The sequence below is a fragment of the Emydura macquarii genome, unplaced genomic scaffold (genome assembly GCF_026122565.2).
Source record: "Emydura macquarii macquarii isolate MOO-44397 ecotype Brisbane River unplaced genomic scaffold, CSIRO-AGI_Emac_v2 contig_1253, whole genome shotgun sequence".
NCBI lineage: Eukaryota > Metazoa > Chordata > Testudines > Chelidae > Emydura > Emydura macquarii.
The window spans coordinates 29,357,146-29,371,633 of NW_027131390.1; the positions used below are offsets into that span (position 1 = coordinate 29,357,146).

General features: G+C 37.9%; 1 protein-coding gene across 1 annotated transcript in view; it reads left to right on the forward strand.

Annotated features, from left to right (window-relative positions):
* The window catches only part of PCDH11X (protocadherin 11 X-linked), an 887,832-nt gene that overhangs the window by 77,149 nt on the left and 796,195 nt on the right, over positions 1-14,488 (forward strand). Inside the window, exon 3 of the mRNA XM_067548389.1 lies at positions 7,602-8,185. Coding sequence (XP_067404490.1) covers positions 7,646-8,185 — 540 coding nt within the window. The 5' untranslated portion in view covers positions 7,602-7,645. The remainder of the gene's footprint in view (positions 1-7,601; positions 8,186-14,488) is intronic.

Sequence of the window (14,488 nt, forward strand, 5' to 3'; positions counted from 1 at the left end):
CTCTATCGTTTAGCAAAATAAACTAAGTTCCTGTTGCTTTCCAAGTTTTGACTGCTCCACTGTGTGTGACTTTAGCAACTACTAGAAACCACTTTTTTCTTACACTTTTATTAGTAAATGCGAGGAGAGGTTTCCCCCTTCCTACAGGAACAAGAGCTAAGCCAACCAAAACCTAAAAACACAATGCTCTTGGAGGCACTGATGCCCTGAATCAATAAAGCACTTAAACACATGCCTAATCTTAAGCATCTGAAGAATCCCCAAGTCTTGCTCTTGTTCCTCTGAATTCCCATTTGAATAATGACTTGTGTTTTCCAATGGTGTTGAGAATTTAGGGCCTCATTCTCCTATCACGGTAGTGTAAATCAAGAGTATTGTAGCCCCAGTGAAATCTAGGGAGTTACCCAGGCAGGAAACCTGTGAGAGGGGAATCAGGCTTTTAGAGCATTAAGTTCCTACCTCTTGGCATGAAATTTTCTCACATCTGTTTTTCTGAGTAAGGGAGGTCTTTCTCCCCAAGCATATCTATGGAATGGGTGGATGCTGATGGTTATTGATGGCTACAAAAGGATCTGTGACCTGGAATAGTGGCAGAATGAGAATTATACAGAAAAATAACCTTCAATTAAGTGGAGCTAGCAAATATTTGAGAAAGTGTGAGATTAGTTTGCTTCTTAACTCTAAAAGAATGTTTTTCAGCCACTTGGGGGACCACTTTCCCTGATTTCCAACTGTCAATTGAAATAAGAACAGCAGGTGAAGACTGTACTTTCCTTGAAATGTTCGCTCACCAAAACCAGTCAGTGTCTTGAATAAAACATAATCTATAAGATGAACAACAATAGAGATCATAGTTTTTACACAAACGTATTGATTTCTAGCAACAACAACCACCTAACAACGTAGTAGTTGATGTCCATGAAATAAAGCTGATAACCCTATGTTATTAATGTCAACATTGAACAGTAGGATTCAGAGATTCAAAGTCTTGAGCACATGGCATGGCACTGTGACCCAGCATCTTAGAAGGCTTAGAGTAAAAACTGATTGTGGGAACTGAGGTAGATACAATTGGCTTGCACTGATCCGAAGTTTAACCACATTCAGTTCATACTGCTGACTGACAGAAAGAGTACATGTCACCAGCTCATTTGCAGATACCATTAGTGGTCTTCTGCCATGAGAAACATTGGTTTGACAGTGTTTTGAACTTGTCCTGATGAGGAGTTCAGTGCTGATCAGCAGCCACTATGAGGGATGTGGGATGGAAAGAAGTCAGGGATATTAAGGAAATTCATCTATGTAAGTAAAAATGGTACTATGGACTTGAAGACATGAAGGAGGATGACATTTACATGGTTGCTTCTCAGTCCTCCTCATTTCAGTATTCAAACACTGATTTAGCTACAAACTTCTAAATAATATTCTTATAGTCTTATGTGGCTCCAGTGCTAGCCATGGGCCTTCCCTGGTAGATTGACAGCACACTGAACTGTAGCTAACTAGTGCCCAAGTAAAGACTCAAGCTCATTTAATTTATAATCCAATTCAAATCTGAACTCAGACATCCGGATATAATGCTACCTAGCCCTTTGAATATGGCATTCAGCTAATACTGCATCAGGATCATGACTTCTATAAATAAAGGGGTCCTAGTATTATTCCCACTGCAGACAATGGGAGTTTTGGTATTGACTTCAAAGGGAGTAGGTTAAGGCCTAAATTAAAAGGAGCCCAAATTTGGACCTGCATTAAAATTAAATTCCACTTATGTTTTTTAATATTTATTTTCTGCATTGCAACTCAGTCAGTGTATGGTGTCCATAATTATTAGAGATGCCAAGCCAACAGCTGTTATACTGAAGATAAATTGTGATATGGCTTAAATCATAGCATGAGGGTTTAGTGTGTTGGATAACAACCATATTTGTTTTAGCTCACACATAAGAGTGCATGTGCGTAAGCAAATGTGTAACTGCCTTTCCCCCTCACACACACTCTCCCAGCTCAGGTGACAAGCAAAGCCCTAAGTGTACTCTGCAAAGTCATCTTTCCAGCATCCCACAGGCTAATGTTACTTTCTGCTAAACAACTTTCTTTGTTCGTCATTTTTTTTAGTTGCTAAAATGCCTGTGGGGCTCCTGAAAGGTGCTGCACTAACAATCACGGAGCCAGAAGTCCCCTGTTTAGTCATGGTACTAGCAGAGTATTAACAGCAACAGTAGGTGCTCTGCCAGTGGGCCTCAACCATCTAGAACTTACTTCACAGTGACTCTGCTTTTCTCCCCATCCCCACATTGTTTTAATTTTTTTTAAATTTTTTGCTGTCCTTTTCATCTTATCACATTATCAGTTTATCTCCACTATTTTAGTATCAGTCACTTGTCCCCCTTCTGCAATTGCCCTTATATATATATATATATATATATATATATATATATATATATAAAATATAAACTCAATTTTCCATTTTCTCTGGTCTCCTTTGTTGCCCTAATATTGTTAGTTTCTGTTTTTCCCATTATATATATATATATATTGGGGGGAGGAGTTAATATGCACAAGAGACAATGATCTGTTACATGTACTATACTATTAGAAATATTCTGATTCCTGAATGTCTTGAAAATGTTTTGTTTTGTTTTGTTGCTAGACAACAACTCCCCCTCCTCTTTTCTTTGCTTTGCTGTTGCCATAGCACCCCCATCAGTCCAAGCACAAATGACAGAGAAGGGCCATGGCTATATAAATAGGTTGTTTTTAAGTGCAATTCCTGCCCCATGGCATGAGCTGCTTGCTCCATATATCTGAACAGAGAATTTGAATCATGTTGCTTTTGCTGTTTAAAGCACCATGGCTGCACTGAAACAGATCGGTTTGAAAGGGAAAAAATATCACTTTTAAATAGTCACTGTTTCCACAGCTAAAGAATTGTAAACCAGTGTCAGTCACTTTTTCAACCTGCAAGGCAAACAGTTTTTCCATTAAAACTCCAAATCCCAGTCAATATATGTATGTGCTTGATTAATTTAGAAAAGTCCCATTCTGTAGATCATCAAACCACATAAAAGGTCATATTAGTATTGATCTGACATGGTTCCGATATTAGTATTTATATTACATACTTTCATCTCTCATCTGATTTTTTTAATCTAGCATATAAACAGGTATTTCTAATAGAGTCTTTCTTACCTTGTTTCACACAAAAAAATACCACCACCACCAAAACAACCCAAATACCCAACAACTATGTAAAAGTGTAATGCAAGGAAATGCTATCCTGCAGGTCTGCTGACAAATCTCTTGAGCCCTGATTTTGTGGTTTATAATCACTAGATAGCCAATCTAGTAACATAAAGATATAATCCCAGTAAGGGTATCTCCTATTCTTCCTCAAAATTACTTAATGGCACTCTGGTTACTGTTGGTGTTTCTATCTTCTCCCGTTGAGAATTTGTTTAGTAATTTTCTTCATGAACACTTCAGATTCTCAACATATAACCTTTTTTTGCATGTTTTTTCCCAAAAAAACAAAGTGAAGCAAAGACTTACAACGGACGGCACAAGAGATACAATGGGAGTTGCACACACAAGTTGAAAACATTTTATACACCTTAAAATGGCAGAAACTTAATTTATTCAGTGTAATTAAAGATTCCTATAAATTCAGTCTCATGATACATAGTTTCTGATGCAAAACATTTATAAGAATAAAAACCAGAGGCAGGTTTTTATGAGATGGATAGTCTAAAAGTGATAGCAAAGAGGTGGAATTTAACCAAAGTACCAAGATGTGTACAAGCATGATTGTGATTTAACTTACACCCATTTTACATTCAGATAACTCCATTGGTCTTGATTTTTCATTATCTTGCAGTAAAGATGTTTGAAAAATTTGCAGTGGAAGTTTTCTTTTGGAAAATGATGTTCATCAAAATCAAAATATTTTGCTGGAACGTTTTACTTTTGGCAAAATTTGACAGGAAAAAAAATGTGAAATGATTCCAAATCAAAATGTATTATTTTGTTTTGACCTCATTTCATTTTGACTTTTATATTAATCTTAATATTATTGTATGTATAATTACGTTTAATATGTATGTGTATGTATTATAACATTTTGACTTTATCATAACAAAATGTGTGATAAGGTTGTTTTGATGTTGCTAAATCAAACTTAAGGAATTTTTGTTCCACATTTTTTTTTTTTTTTTAATTCTGACTCTTCATCCCGATTTGGGATGAAAACAAATTCCAAAATGTCTGAATTTCTCATTGGATGGAAATTCCTTTTTCTGACAAGCTGTGCCTTGCACTTTATGTAGTTATTTTATACCTGTGAAAATGGAATATCAATCCCTACCAAATCAGCATGGTGTCCTTTTATACCCACTTTGCACTAGTGAAAATGATTGCACAAAGAGAATCAGGCTTATTGACTTCAGTGGAGTTAGTCTTGATTTACCGTGAAGAGAGAAGAGAATATGACCTACAGTGTTCAATGTGTATGGCTCATATTTAGAGACTATTCATCAACTGATATGCATTAATGGATGTCATGGTGTGTGTGCTTACCATAAGTATATTCAATTGTTAATGAAAAAAGTGTAACATATATCATATGGCTGTAATTTACATTGAAAAATAAAAACAAAAATTAAGAGCCTCTGAGTTTAGGTTGAAACTTGACTATTAATTTACTGCATTTAACCTTGTAATGTAAGTTGTAAGAATGTATATGGTGTTTAGAGCTACAGTATGGCTAGGGCGGGTGAAGCACAGAATAACAGCTCTACCTTAATTATAAAGTTGTCCAGTATAATCTATAAATGTCAGGTCAGTAGAATGTGTACGTATATGTGTACATTGTTTTCATGATGAGATGTATTAAAATTATTCTCTGTGCATTATTTTTATCCTCATGGTTTCACAAGCAATATTAGCATAGGGACTATAATTCACAGGAGGGAAAAGCCTTGAGTTAGTTTTGTAATCCCTGTGCTCACAAATGAACCAATAAGGTTAAAAATACTATCCCACTGACACCAGTTCTGTATATGTTTACTGCAGTTTTTCTTCAATATTTGATGTTTACTGTGCTCTCCAGTACACCCAGAATATTTAAAGAACATAATGCCATTTTGTGGCCTTGACAGCATTTTAAACACTAGCTCTTCATGGTGGCCAACATATATTTTTTCTTATTCTTGTGGAAGGAAATGTTATAAATGTAGTTATCCCAACAATAATGAAAATAAAATAAAATAAAAAAACACATTTCCTGAAGTAATTTCTTCCTATTGCTTTCTGTGTATATGTTTCCTTTAACAGGATGTGAGGATTTTTGGTGATACATTAATATAATACATGCTCAGGTACAAAAATACTATAATATTCATGGTAGTATATTTATACGGTATCATCACAATCCTGTCATCAAATACATATGCTACAATACTGTTACTGTTATTGATAATTGGTAGTTGCTGATAACTTCCTTAATTACATATTTAAAAGTGCATTAATATTCTGTAATAATGGATTTTTAAAATGACTGCTTGTATCATACTGTTCCTTCTCTCCTGAACACCTGTGTATTGTTGCATTAAACCTTACACACTGAATTACCAAAATGCTGCAGATAATATAATATCATGCAACATAAAATGAATATCCAAACGTGCAAATCCTCACTCATATTGAATAGCCCCAAAGCAGTGAATAGGATTACTCCTGGGAGTAATGGCTTCTTGGGTATGTAAAGAGTTGCATGATCAGGTCCTTCTTTTGTGCTGTATCTTCCATGGAAAGCATTTTGGGATGAAATGTATGCAGTTAAATTATATAGAACAGAAGGAGATAAAATTAGGAGAGCAAGGAAAGAAAGATATTTTTTTAAATGACCATTGAAAAGAGATGCAGTAGAGTCAGGAAGGGTGATGTAGAGGACTAGGTTGTCGGTTGTTGTAAATTGGAGTAGTTCCATTGACTTCACAAGTTAATTTTAAATTGAAGCCAGTTGAGAGTCTGGCCCACAGGAATACTGTTTTAGAGGTCAGCAGCTGCGGAGAAACAGACTCTTGCACCAGTAGTGGTAAGATTGTGTAAATTGATGTAGGGTCACACTTTATACCACAACTGGAGCCCTCTACGTTTTAAAATTTTCCTGAAATATACTCTACTGGAAGAAGTCATCCATACTGAAACTGCAGATAGTAACCTTTCTCCCTCTCCCACAAGTCTGGGATTTTCAGTCATCTGTGTTTGTATATATTGCAGTTCAGAAAACAGGCAGAGTGGTACTGAATGTTCTTCCCCTTCTCTCTGAATACGTACATACCCTGTTCTAGTATTGATGCCATGAACTAGGTTTCACTGAATATCAGAGTGTTTAAGAGGGAGGAACATTGGCAGCTTGTCTACACTCAAATTTGACCAGGTTTAGAATTACTTTAATACAGTAAGAAGTGTCCTGTAGCTGATTTTCCAGCATCGTAAAGGTTGTCACTTATCACAGGGTGAGATTGACTCCTAAAAACATTGCTTAATCTACCAAAGAAAAAAATCACAACTCTCATTGAAGTCAATGACAAGTGTCCAGTATAGATATTATCTGACAGGGTTCTCCGCATTTGTAGGATTGAGACTATTAGGAGATTATCTTGCTGGTCTGTAGTAGTTCTTAACTCATGACAACTGGTCCTAGATTTGTGCCCCATTAAGAGCTTTAAACATTAGAAGCAGGAAGAGGAGCACCAAGATAAGCATGGAAGACCATTAATGTGATTTGCTCACTGCTCTTTTGGGGCCTTAGTCCCCTGAAATGAGTGGCAGTATTTCCATTGTCTTCAATAGTTTTTGGATCAAGTCCTTCCTTTTTACAGAGTAGACTGATTGCTGTGTGTTGTGCTAGTAGTTGGACTTTCCATCAGTTGTTGGCTAAAGTTCTTCAGACATCAAGTTGATTAGTTTTTCTTGCCAGTGTGAGTTCCTATATTAGATGACAGAACCTTTTAATGGTTAGAGCTGTCATGTAGTTTTGTTGGTGGAAAATTCAGAGATGCATCAAGAGAAGGACAGTTTCTATCCCAGCTCTGTGCTCTGTGGAGGTTCATATGCAGAAGTGAGTTAGCCTACTCTTGCAGGTGGCAGACAGCTGATGCCTGCTTGCAAACCACCTGCTGGGGTGGGGGGAAGCTGACTTGGCTGCCTCAGTAGGGAACAAGATCAAGGAGTTGGGAATGAGAGAAAGATGAGTGCCAATGTGGCTGAGGGAGTGCTGGAGGAGAAAGTTTGTCTTTGGGAGTGGAGACAGGAAAGAACATACTCTCGTGGGGGCCCTTGTATTTTTGGAGTATCCATTCTACAGATTCTGAACTCAACATTTAGGAAGCAGGAACAAAAAAAAAGCAGATATAAGGGATTATCTGCTTTATTGCTGTTTGTTTTATGTAACAATGTTCGCAGTAAAAATATAGCATTTCATTGACCTAGTTTTACAATAATTCTCAAAATCACTTGGCTTTTGCATTTCCATCATGTGACTGGCATATTGCTTTATGGCTTTTTAATAATCTTTTCCCTTATTTCCTCTTTTCCAGCTACTTTTGGTGTTCTTCAGGAGGACTCATTAGCCATTCTGGAGATGGACTTGCTGTCTGGAACCTACCTCTTGGCAGTCTTATTAGCCTGTATTGTTTTTCAGTCTGGTGCCCAAGAGAAGAATTATACTGTGAGAGAAGAACTGCCGGAAAATGTCCTGATTGGCAATTTGCTCAAAGATCTGAACTTGACACTGGATCCAGATGTGCCTCTTTCATCACCTCTTCAGTTCAAGCTTGTGTATAAGACCGGGGATGTACCATTAGTCCGGGTGGAGGAAAACACTGGTGAGATATTCACTACTGCCAACCGCATAGACCGGGAGAAGCTGTGCTCTGGCATTTTTAGTGAGAACCGCTGCTTTTATGAGGTGGAGGTGGCAGTTTTACCTGATGAAGTCTTCAGACTGGTCAAGATCAGATTCCTGATAGAGGATATCAATGACAATGCCCCCCTCTTTCCCTCTACAGTCATTAACATCTCCATCCCTGAGAACACGGCCATTAATTCCCGCTATTCTGTCCCTTCTGCCATTGATCCCGACATTGGAGTGAATGGTATTCAGCATTATGAACTTCTTAAGGTGGGTTTCTTTCATTCTGCCATAGTACTATGTGTGTGTCTTGGTGTCACTACCAATCCACAAATTTGACTGATCTTCACCTAGCTCACTGGAATGCAGAATTACACTATATTACCATTCTAGAGATGCACCATATTTCTCCTAAAATGTTGGTGTATTTACCTATTTGATTACATTACAACACATCATGTTATCATTTCGTGGAGATCTCTGTGTGTGCCCAATATTACATGCATGTCTGTGTTAACTGTCCTCCAACATGTTAACGGGTATATGGTTTTTATACATTTGGCCAAAAGTGTTCTCAGACCACTAAGGTATTTGTTCACCAATAACAATATGACAGATATGTTTACAACACCTTGTGATAGACTAAAGTCTCCGTACTGCTTGCAAATGTGATCTGAGCAGTGGAAAATCAGCCCACGGAACATTTTTCTTTATAAAATACATATAAGGTTCATTGACTCTCTGTTATATTAGTGTAAAGCTTGAATAACTCATTTGCTATCAATGGAATTACTCCAAATTTACTCCTGTGCATCTGAGATCCGAATTTGACCTATAAATGCATCAAGAAAATTTCAAATATTATGAGTCAGATCCTCAGCTGGTGTGAATTGGCATAGCTGGTAGCAATGGATGATGATTTACATCAGCTAAAGATCTGTCCCAGTAAAAGGAAGGTGTACTATAGAAGTTTTCAAACTCCTAGCAATTTTATTTTTCAAAGAGGAAGGCATCTTCTTTTTTTTTTTTTTTTGTCCTATACACACATACATTTTGTAAACAGGCCATATGTTAGCATGTTTTCAGTGCATATGATCAGCAGCCCTGCCAGCGAGGCATTTGAAAGAACAAAGGGCAAATACCGTAAAATGGGGGAAAAAAGGACTGATATAGTCGAGAAACACTTCCAAAGAAGGAAACATGAGTCCCTCTACTGAACTGACTTGATCAGATTGTTTCTCTAATGAGTGGGCAGGCCTGTAGTTGGGGGGGAGTATATATTACTCACCAAGGCCAATTTGCTTGTAACAAGCAAGGCATTTGACATTACACATCAGAAAGTACTGAAAAATACCAGCTTCTATCTCCTCTGGTAATGAGAGGGGATAGGATGAAATACAAACAGATGTGGGATAGGGAATAAAATGATGAAATGTAAGTGTGTGGAAATAGTTGAGGAAGATTTGTGGTCACTGTAGGACAGTTGTGGACACTACAGATAATTATTAGACATAAAGTTATGTGGCTCTCAAGTAAAGGTTTCCATGTAGGTAGGTGCCCTTAACTGGAGAATTCAAAACAAAAACTAGTTAAATCCTAAAACCTATTGGAATAGCATGTGAGGGGCTGAAAAAGTTCCCTTTCCCTGAAGGTTTTTGGCATATCTCTGCACAGTTCACTAGACAGTCTTTCTCCACAGAAAGCATCCTGATTTACTAGCTGCCTCCTGCAAGAATGCATAATGGATGCAGGCAATTGCATCATTTGGCTGGCAGATATCTAACAAATACGGAGACTGGTACTTGCCAGCAATTTAATAAAAATAAAATACTGCTTAATTTTAGCTTTTAAAAATAGCTTGCTGCCTGAATTACTTGTGGGGGAGTGGATACTAGCTAATGACAAATGGATGAAATTATCAGGTGTCTTTATGGAAAGCAGGAGCATTCCTTTTAAGTTTTTCACACGCTTAGGGTCTGTGATACACAGGCAGCAAAAGGGCACTTCTATGGTCTTGTGGACATAAATTGTGTAGGTCCTGGCTGTTTATTAAAAATAATGGGAGGCTTCACAAACCATAGCCTTGGGAATGCAAAAGCACATGGCGTTTGAGGTGTTAATAGAATAATCTTTTGACTTTAAAAAAGTCATCACAAGTCTGGCATATTTTGGGAGGAAAGTGTTACTGTGATTCATTTGTGATCTTCATTTGTTAACTTTGGTTTTAGGTAGATTTATAGTAAATAGGTCATGCAAAATTATTTATTTAAAATTATCCTCCATGTTGCCGTATAGGGTGGAAATCTAATTCATCTTAACTGCTTTTTTAAGAAAGATAGATAGGGGCTGCAAAAAATAAAGCAGAATGAGTTGAGGCTGGCTAAAGGGGAACAAGAAGGGCTTTTACAATTATATCATGGGGAAAAAAAGAAATACTAGAGAAGTAGTAGGCCCATTAATAAATGAGGAGGGAATGACATTAAGGTGACTCTAGAATGGCTGAGCTACTGAATTGCCTTTGTTAAAAAAAAATAAACCTAACTTTTAGTAAAAAAAGAAAACCCAACAAAACTGAAGGTTTGGAGACTTCGGAAAGAAAAGACCTTGTCAATAAAGGGAAACAAATGTAAAAATTAGTATCTATAGAAATCAGCCAGTACAGTTACTATGCACTGCAAAGTTTTTAAGGGAATTAACTAACAAATTTACTGCACTACTGGCAGTTTAAAAAAAATAACGAAAGTGCAATTTCAGTGTGTGAGTATCCAGATAAGAGCACCCCACATTGTTCCTTGATCCCAGCCAGGGATTTCTGTGGAGCAAATGTGGTATCTGTTTTTAAAAGAAGAAAGAGAGCAGTTCTAGCAATTAGTGTTCAATGGACCAAATTCTGCTCCCAACTACACCATACTACTACCTTCTTTATAACAAGGGAGATGCATGTTGTGTTTGAAAAACTGAAATCAGAATTATGCCCAGTAAATCCAACTTTTAAGTCTAGTTAAATAATGGAACCACTCTTAAGAGGAGAAAATAGTCTCTCAGTATCTAGATGATAACAGAGCCATGAGCAAAAAGCAGCATGCCTTTTACGGTATAAAGAATAAATCATGCAAGTCAAATTTTAGGTAGGCTTGATCTGGCAGTTCCATAATCAGTGTCAGCTCCCACTGACTTTAGTGTGACTTTTGCTTGAATAAGAGCTGTGGAATCAGACCTGCAAATGTTTGTTTTTATCATACTGAAGTGGGAATAATTGGATACATTATCTGTTGTCTTTGGGCCCCTTTATACTCCACCAGAAGTATAAAGGATTCAGAATACAACAGATCCACGTTCTGGGGAATATCTCTGGCATCAAGAGGAAGATGACTGGGCTGGGGTGGTTCTACATCACCTCTTCCTTCTCTACTACACATTCATCCTCGTAGTCAGAGAATGTCCCAGAGTATGTGGTCGGGGTGCAGCCTTGGCATCGTTGCTCTCTTGCTATACTCTCTTCTTGTTCTCAGCTGCTCACAGCTCTTAAGGACTATGGGTGGTCTGATCAGCTTAATTACCTTGAAGACTAGCCAGCCAAGAATACTAGGAAGTAAAATAGCTGAAAGCAACCTGTGCCCCTTCCGACCCCCTGTTCCTACACTGAGTTTGGGCTTGTGTACATGGTGCCTTACTCCACACCAGCTGAAGTGCAAAATCCAGTGCACACGACCATGCCATGCACTAACTGGCTCTTGTGGTGCCTTGCTATGGAACTAAAAGTCTCCTACTGCATCTTAATATATTCTCTTTGAAACGGGACTACCTTGACACTCACTAGGGAACTTGGAGAGCATGCCAGCAGCATCCATATGGATCAGTTAGTGCACTGGTTCACACTAGAATTTACATCCCTGCTAGTATGGACTAAGGCACTGTGTAGACAAGCCCTGTGTCTCACCCAGGATGGAGAATTGGGTTCAGTATATATGGTTTAGAAAGGCATTTGATATTGTGTATTCACTGAAAAATTAATTAAAATAGCTTGCCTGTGAATGCTGTCACATGCACAGAAGCTATCTAAAGGACCAGAAAGAAAGGATTATGATAAATGTTACTGTTGCGTGCTGAGTGGAAGTGTCCAAGAGGGTGCAACGGTGGGGTGCTTGGAACCTGATAGTTTTATTTAACATCTTCAGTAATGATTTGGAAGAAGGATGATAAACAGCACATTCAATTAACTTTTTAGATAGAGACACCAGTGAGGGCACAAACATAATAAAAGGGACCTGGAGAGTTTGGAAATACAGACAGGAAATAACAAATTGAGATTCATTCTATCTAGAAAAATGCCAGTTAATATGACTGGGGAAAATAATCTGAAACAATGATATTCCAAGAAACAGAGACACTTGGAAAACAGTTATATCAAAAGACACCTTGGGGTGATAGTGAACAGCAAATTGGACACAAGGTTGCTATGCAATACAGCTACCAAAAACAATCTGTGATTTCTTTTTCACTGTATATTCAAAGGCATCATATAACAGAACAGCAAGGTGATGGTCTCTGTCTCTCTGCAGTACTGGTGAGAGCTAACCTAAAATACTGTGCACGATTCTGAGCATCACAGTACTAAAAAGATGTGAGCAAAAGGGAGACAATTTAGACAGGAGAAAAAAACCATACAGATTCCTCCAAAGGTCTGTGTGGGAAAGTAGCTAGAAGTGCTTGACCAATCAAACAATCCAAGTTTCTCTACATTCAGGTCAGAAACTTGAAGGAGTAGATAGAGCCCTTAACACTGAATACAGAATCTCAGGGAATAAATCTTTAATAGACCAGGCCAGATACGGACAGGTTTGAGTAGGATCCAAACCCTGATGTAGGGGTAAATTTTAGTTTTGTCCCAAAATATTCCCAGAGCCCTATTGATAAATCACTAAAAAACCAGATCCAAAGTCCATTGAAATCCATTGGAATCTTTTCACAGAACTCAATAGGCTTTGGATCAGGCCCTACTGTTACTTACAAGCACTGTTGCAATGCCTTATAAATGCCCTTTGAATAAGTTACTGGCTGAGCAAAACAAGGTTGTTCACTCAACTTGATAGCATTGCTGTGGTTGTCTGTATCATGATTACTTTTGAGTGCCCCATACGATTTTGGTGAGCAGACCCAGCAGTCTCACCCACCTCTGTATTTGTCTGTTGATTAAAGAACCAGTTAATGGCAGCCATTAACTTCCAGCATAACAGTACACCCTCCATTTCAGCTCTGCATATGTCCCAATCAGGTTTAAAGTGTTCACATCCTGAATGACATATTTCCTAGACAGGAGGAAGGGAAATAAGTGGGGTGGGGGGGAAGAGAGATAAATGAAGGACTATTTGAAGGACTGGTGGGCACACAAACCCCTGCTGGGGGAGAGAATGGGGAATCCTACTATGGAGAGGAATGGGGAGGGGAAGCACACAGAACACTGGCATTGTTGGGGGTAATAGTATGGGGAAAGGGAATACTGGGGACATGCAGAGCCCTTAGCATGAGGAAGAGGGTGGAGGAGTTGCAGGGAATCCCTCAAATAGAAGAGTTGGGAGGAGGACATACAGGAAGCTTGTGGAGGGAATTGAGAGTTTGAAAGAGCCTCTGGTGTGTGTGCAATGGGCTCAGCCTACAGAAGCAACAAAGTGATTGCGTATTAAATGTACTGCAACACAGTGGATATGTTGTTCTAGATTTAAACACAACAACATACTTGCAACTCATTTGGAACATCAACAAACTGTACAGCACTTCCAGGGCATTATTTGCTCCTAGCCCTTTATTGACAATTCACTTTTTAATAAGTTTAGCTAAGTCTTATTTGCTGCTTCTTTGGGGGCAGAGTTTATTTGTGGTACATGGAGAAGATTATTGCCACATAAATATTTATTTATGAACCAATATAAACCTCACACTCAGAACTCATCTGAACTACTTAAGGTCCTTAATGGCCAGGTTCTCAAGCAGCCTTAATTTTGGCTGGAAATATGATGACTTTCAGATGATTTTTTCAGCAGTACCTGCTTTCCTCAATATTTATATGTCAAAGCCATTCAATATATATGATTGCCTTTAATATACAGCAATGATAGCATTACTCCTCTCCAGATGAGGTAAAAGGCAATCATAATTGTTGCATTCTAATTTGTTAGAATATTGCAAAATACATTATTAATCAGTTAAAGTCATTTTAAAGTAAGACAATGCTAAGTGCACTTTTGATAAAACAGAACAAATCATTATTTGTATCTGTTGCTTGTTATAAAAAAAATCCATATAGTTAGTTCATTTACTGTTAAACAATTATTTCATTTTAAATAGGAATAGATACTTTTGTTTTCCCAGATAAGTATATTTGGCCCTGTTCCTGCAGTGAGCTGCACACATGCACAGGAATACGCTCAAACGGAACTCATAGCAGGATTGAAGCCATTCCTTGTAACTTTCCTAATGCAGGATTTAATTTGTATAATGCGCACAAAAACTTTATAGAGATTTCATTTCAGAGAGCTTATACTGACCATCCCAGGCTAGCAACCAACCCTCCTT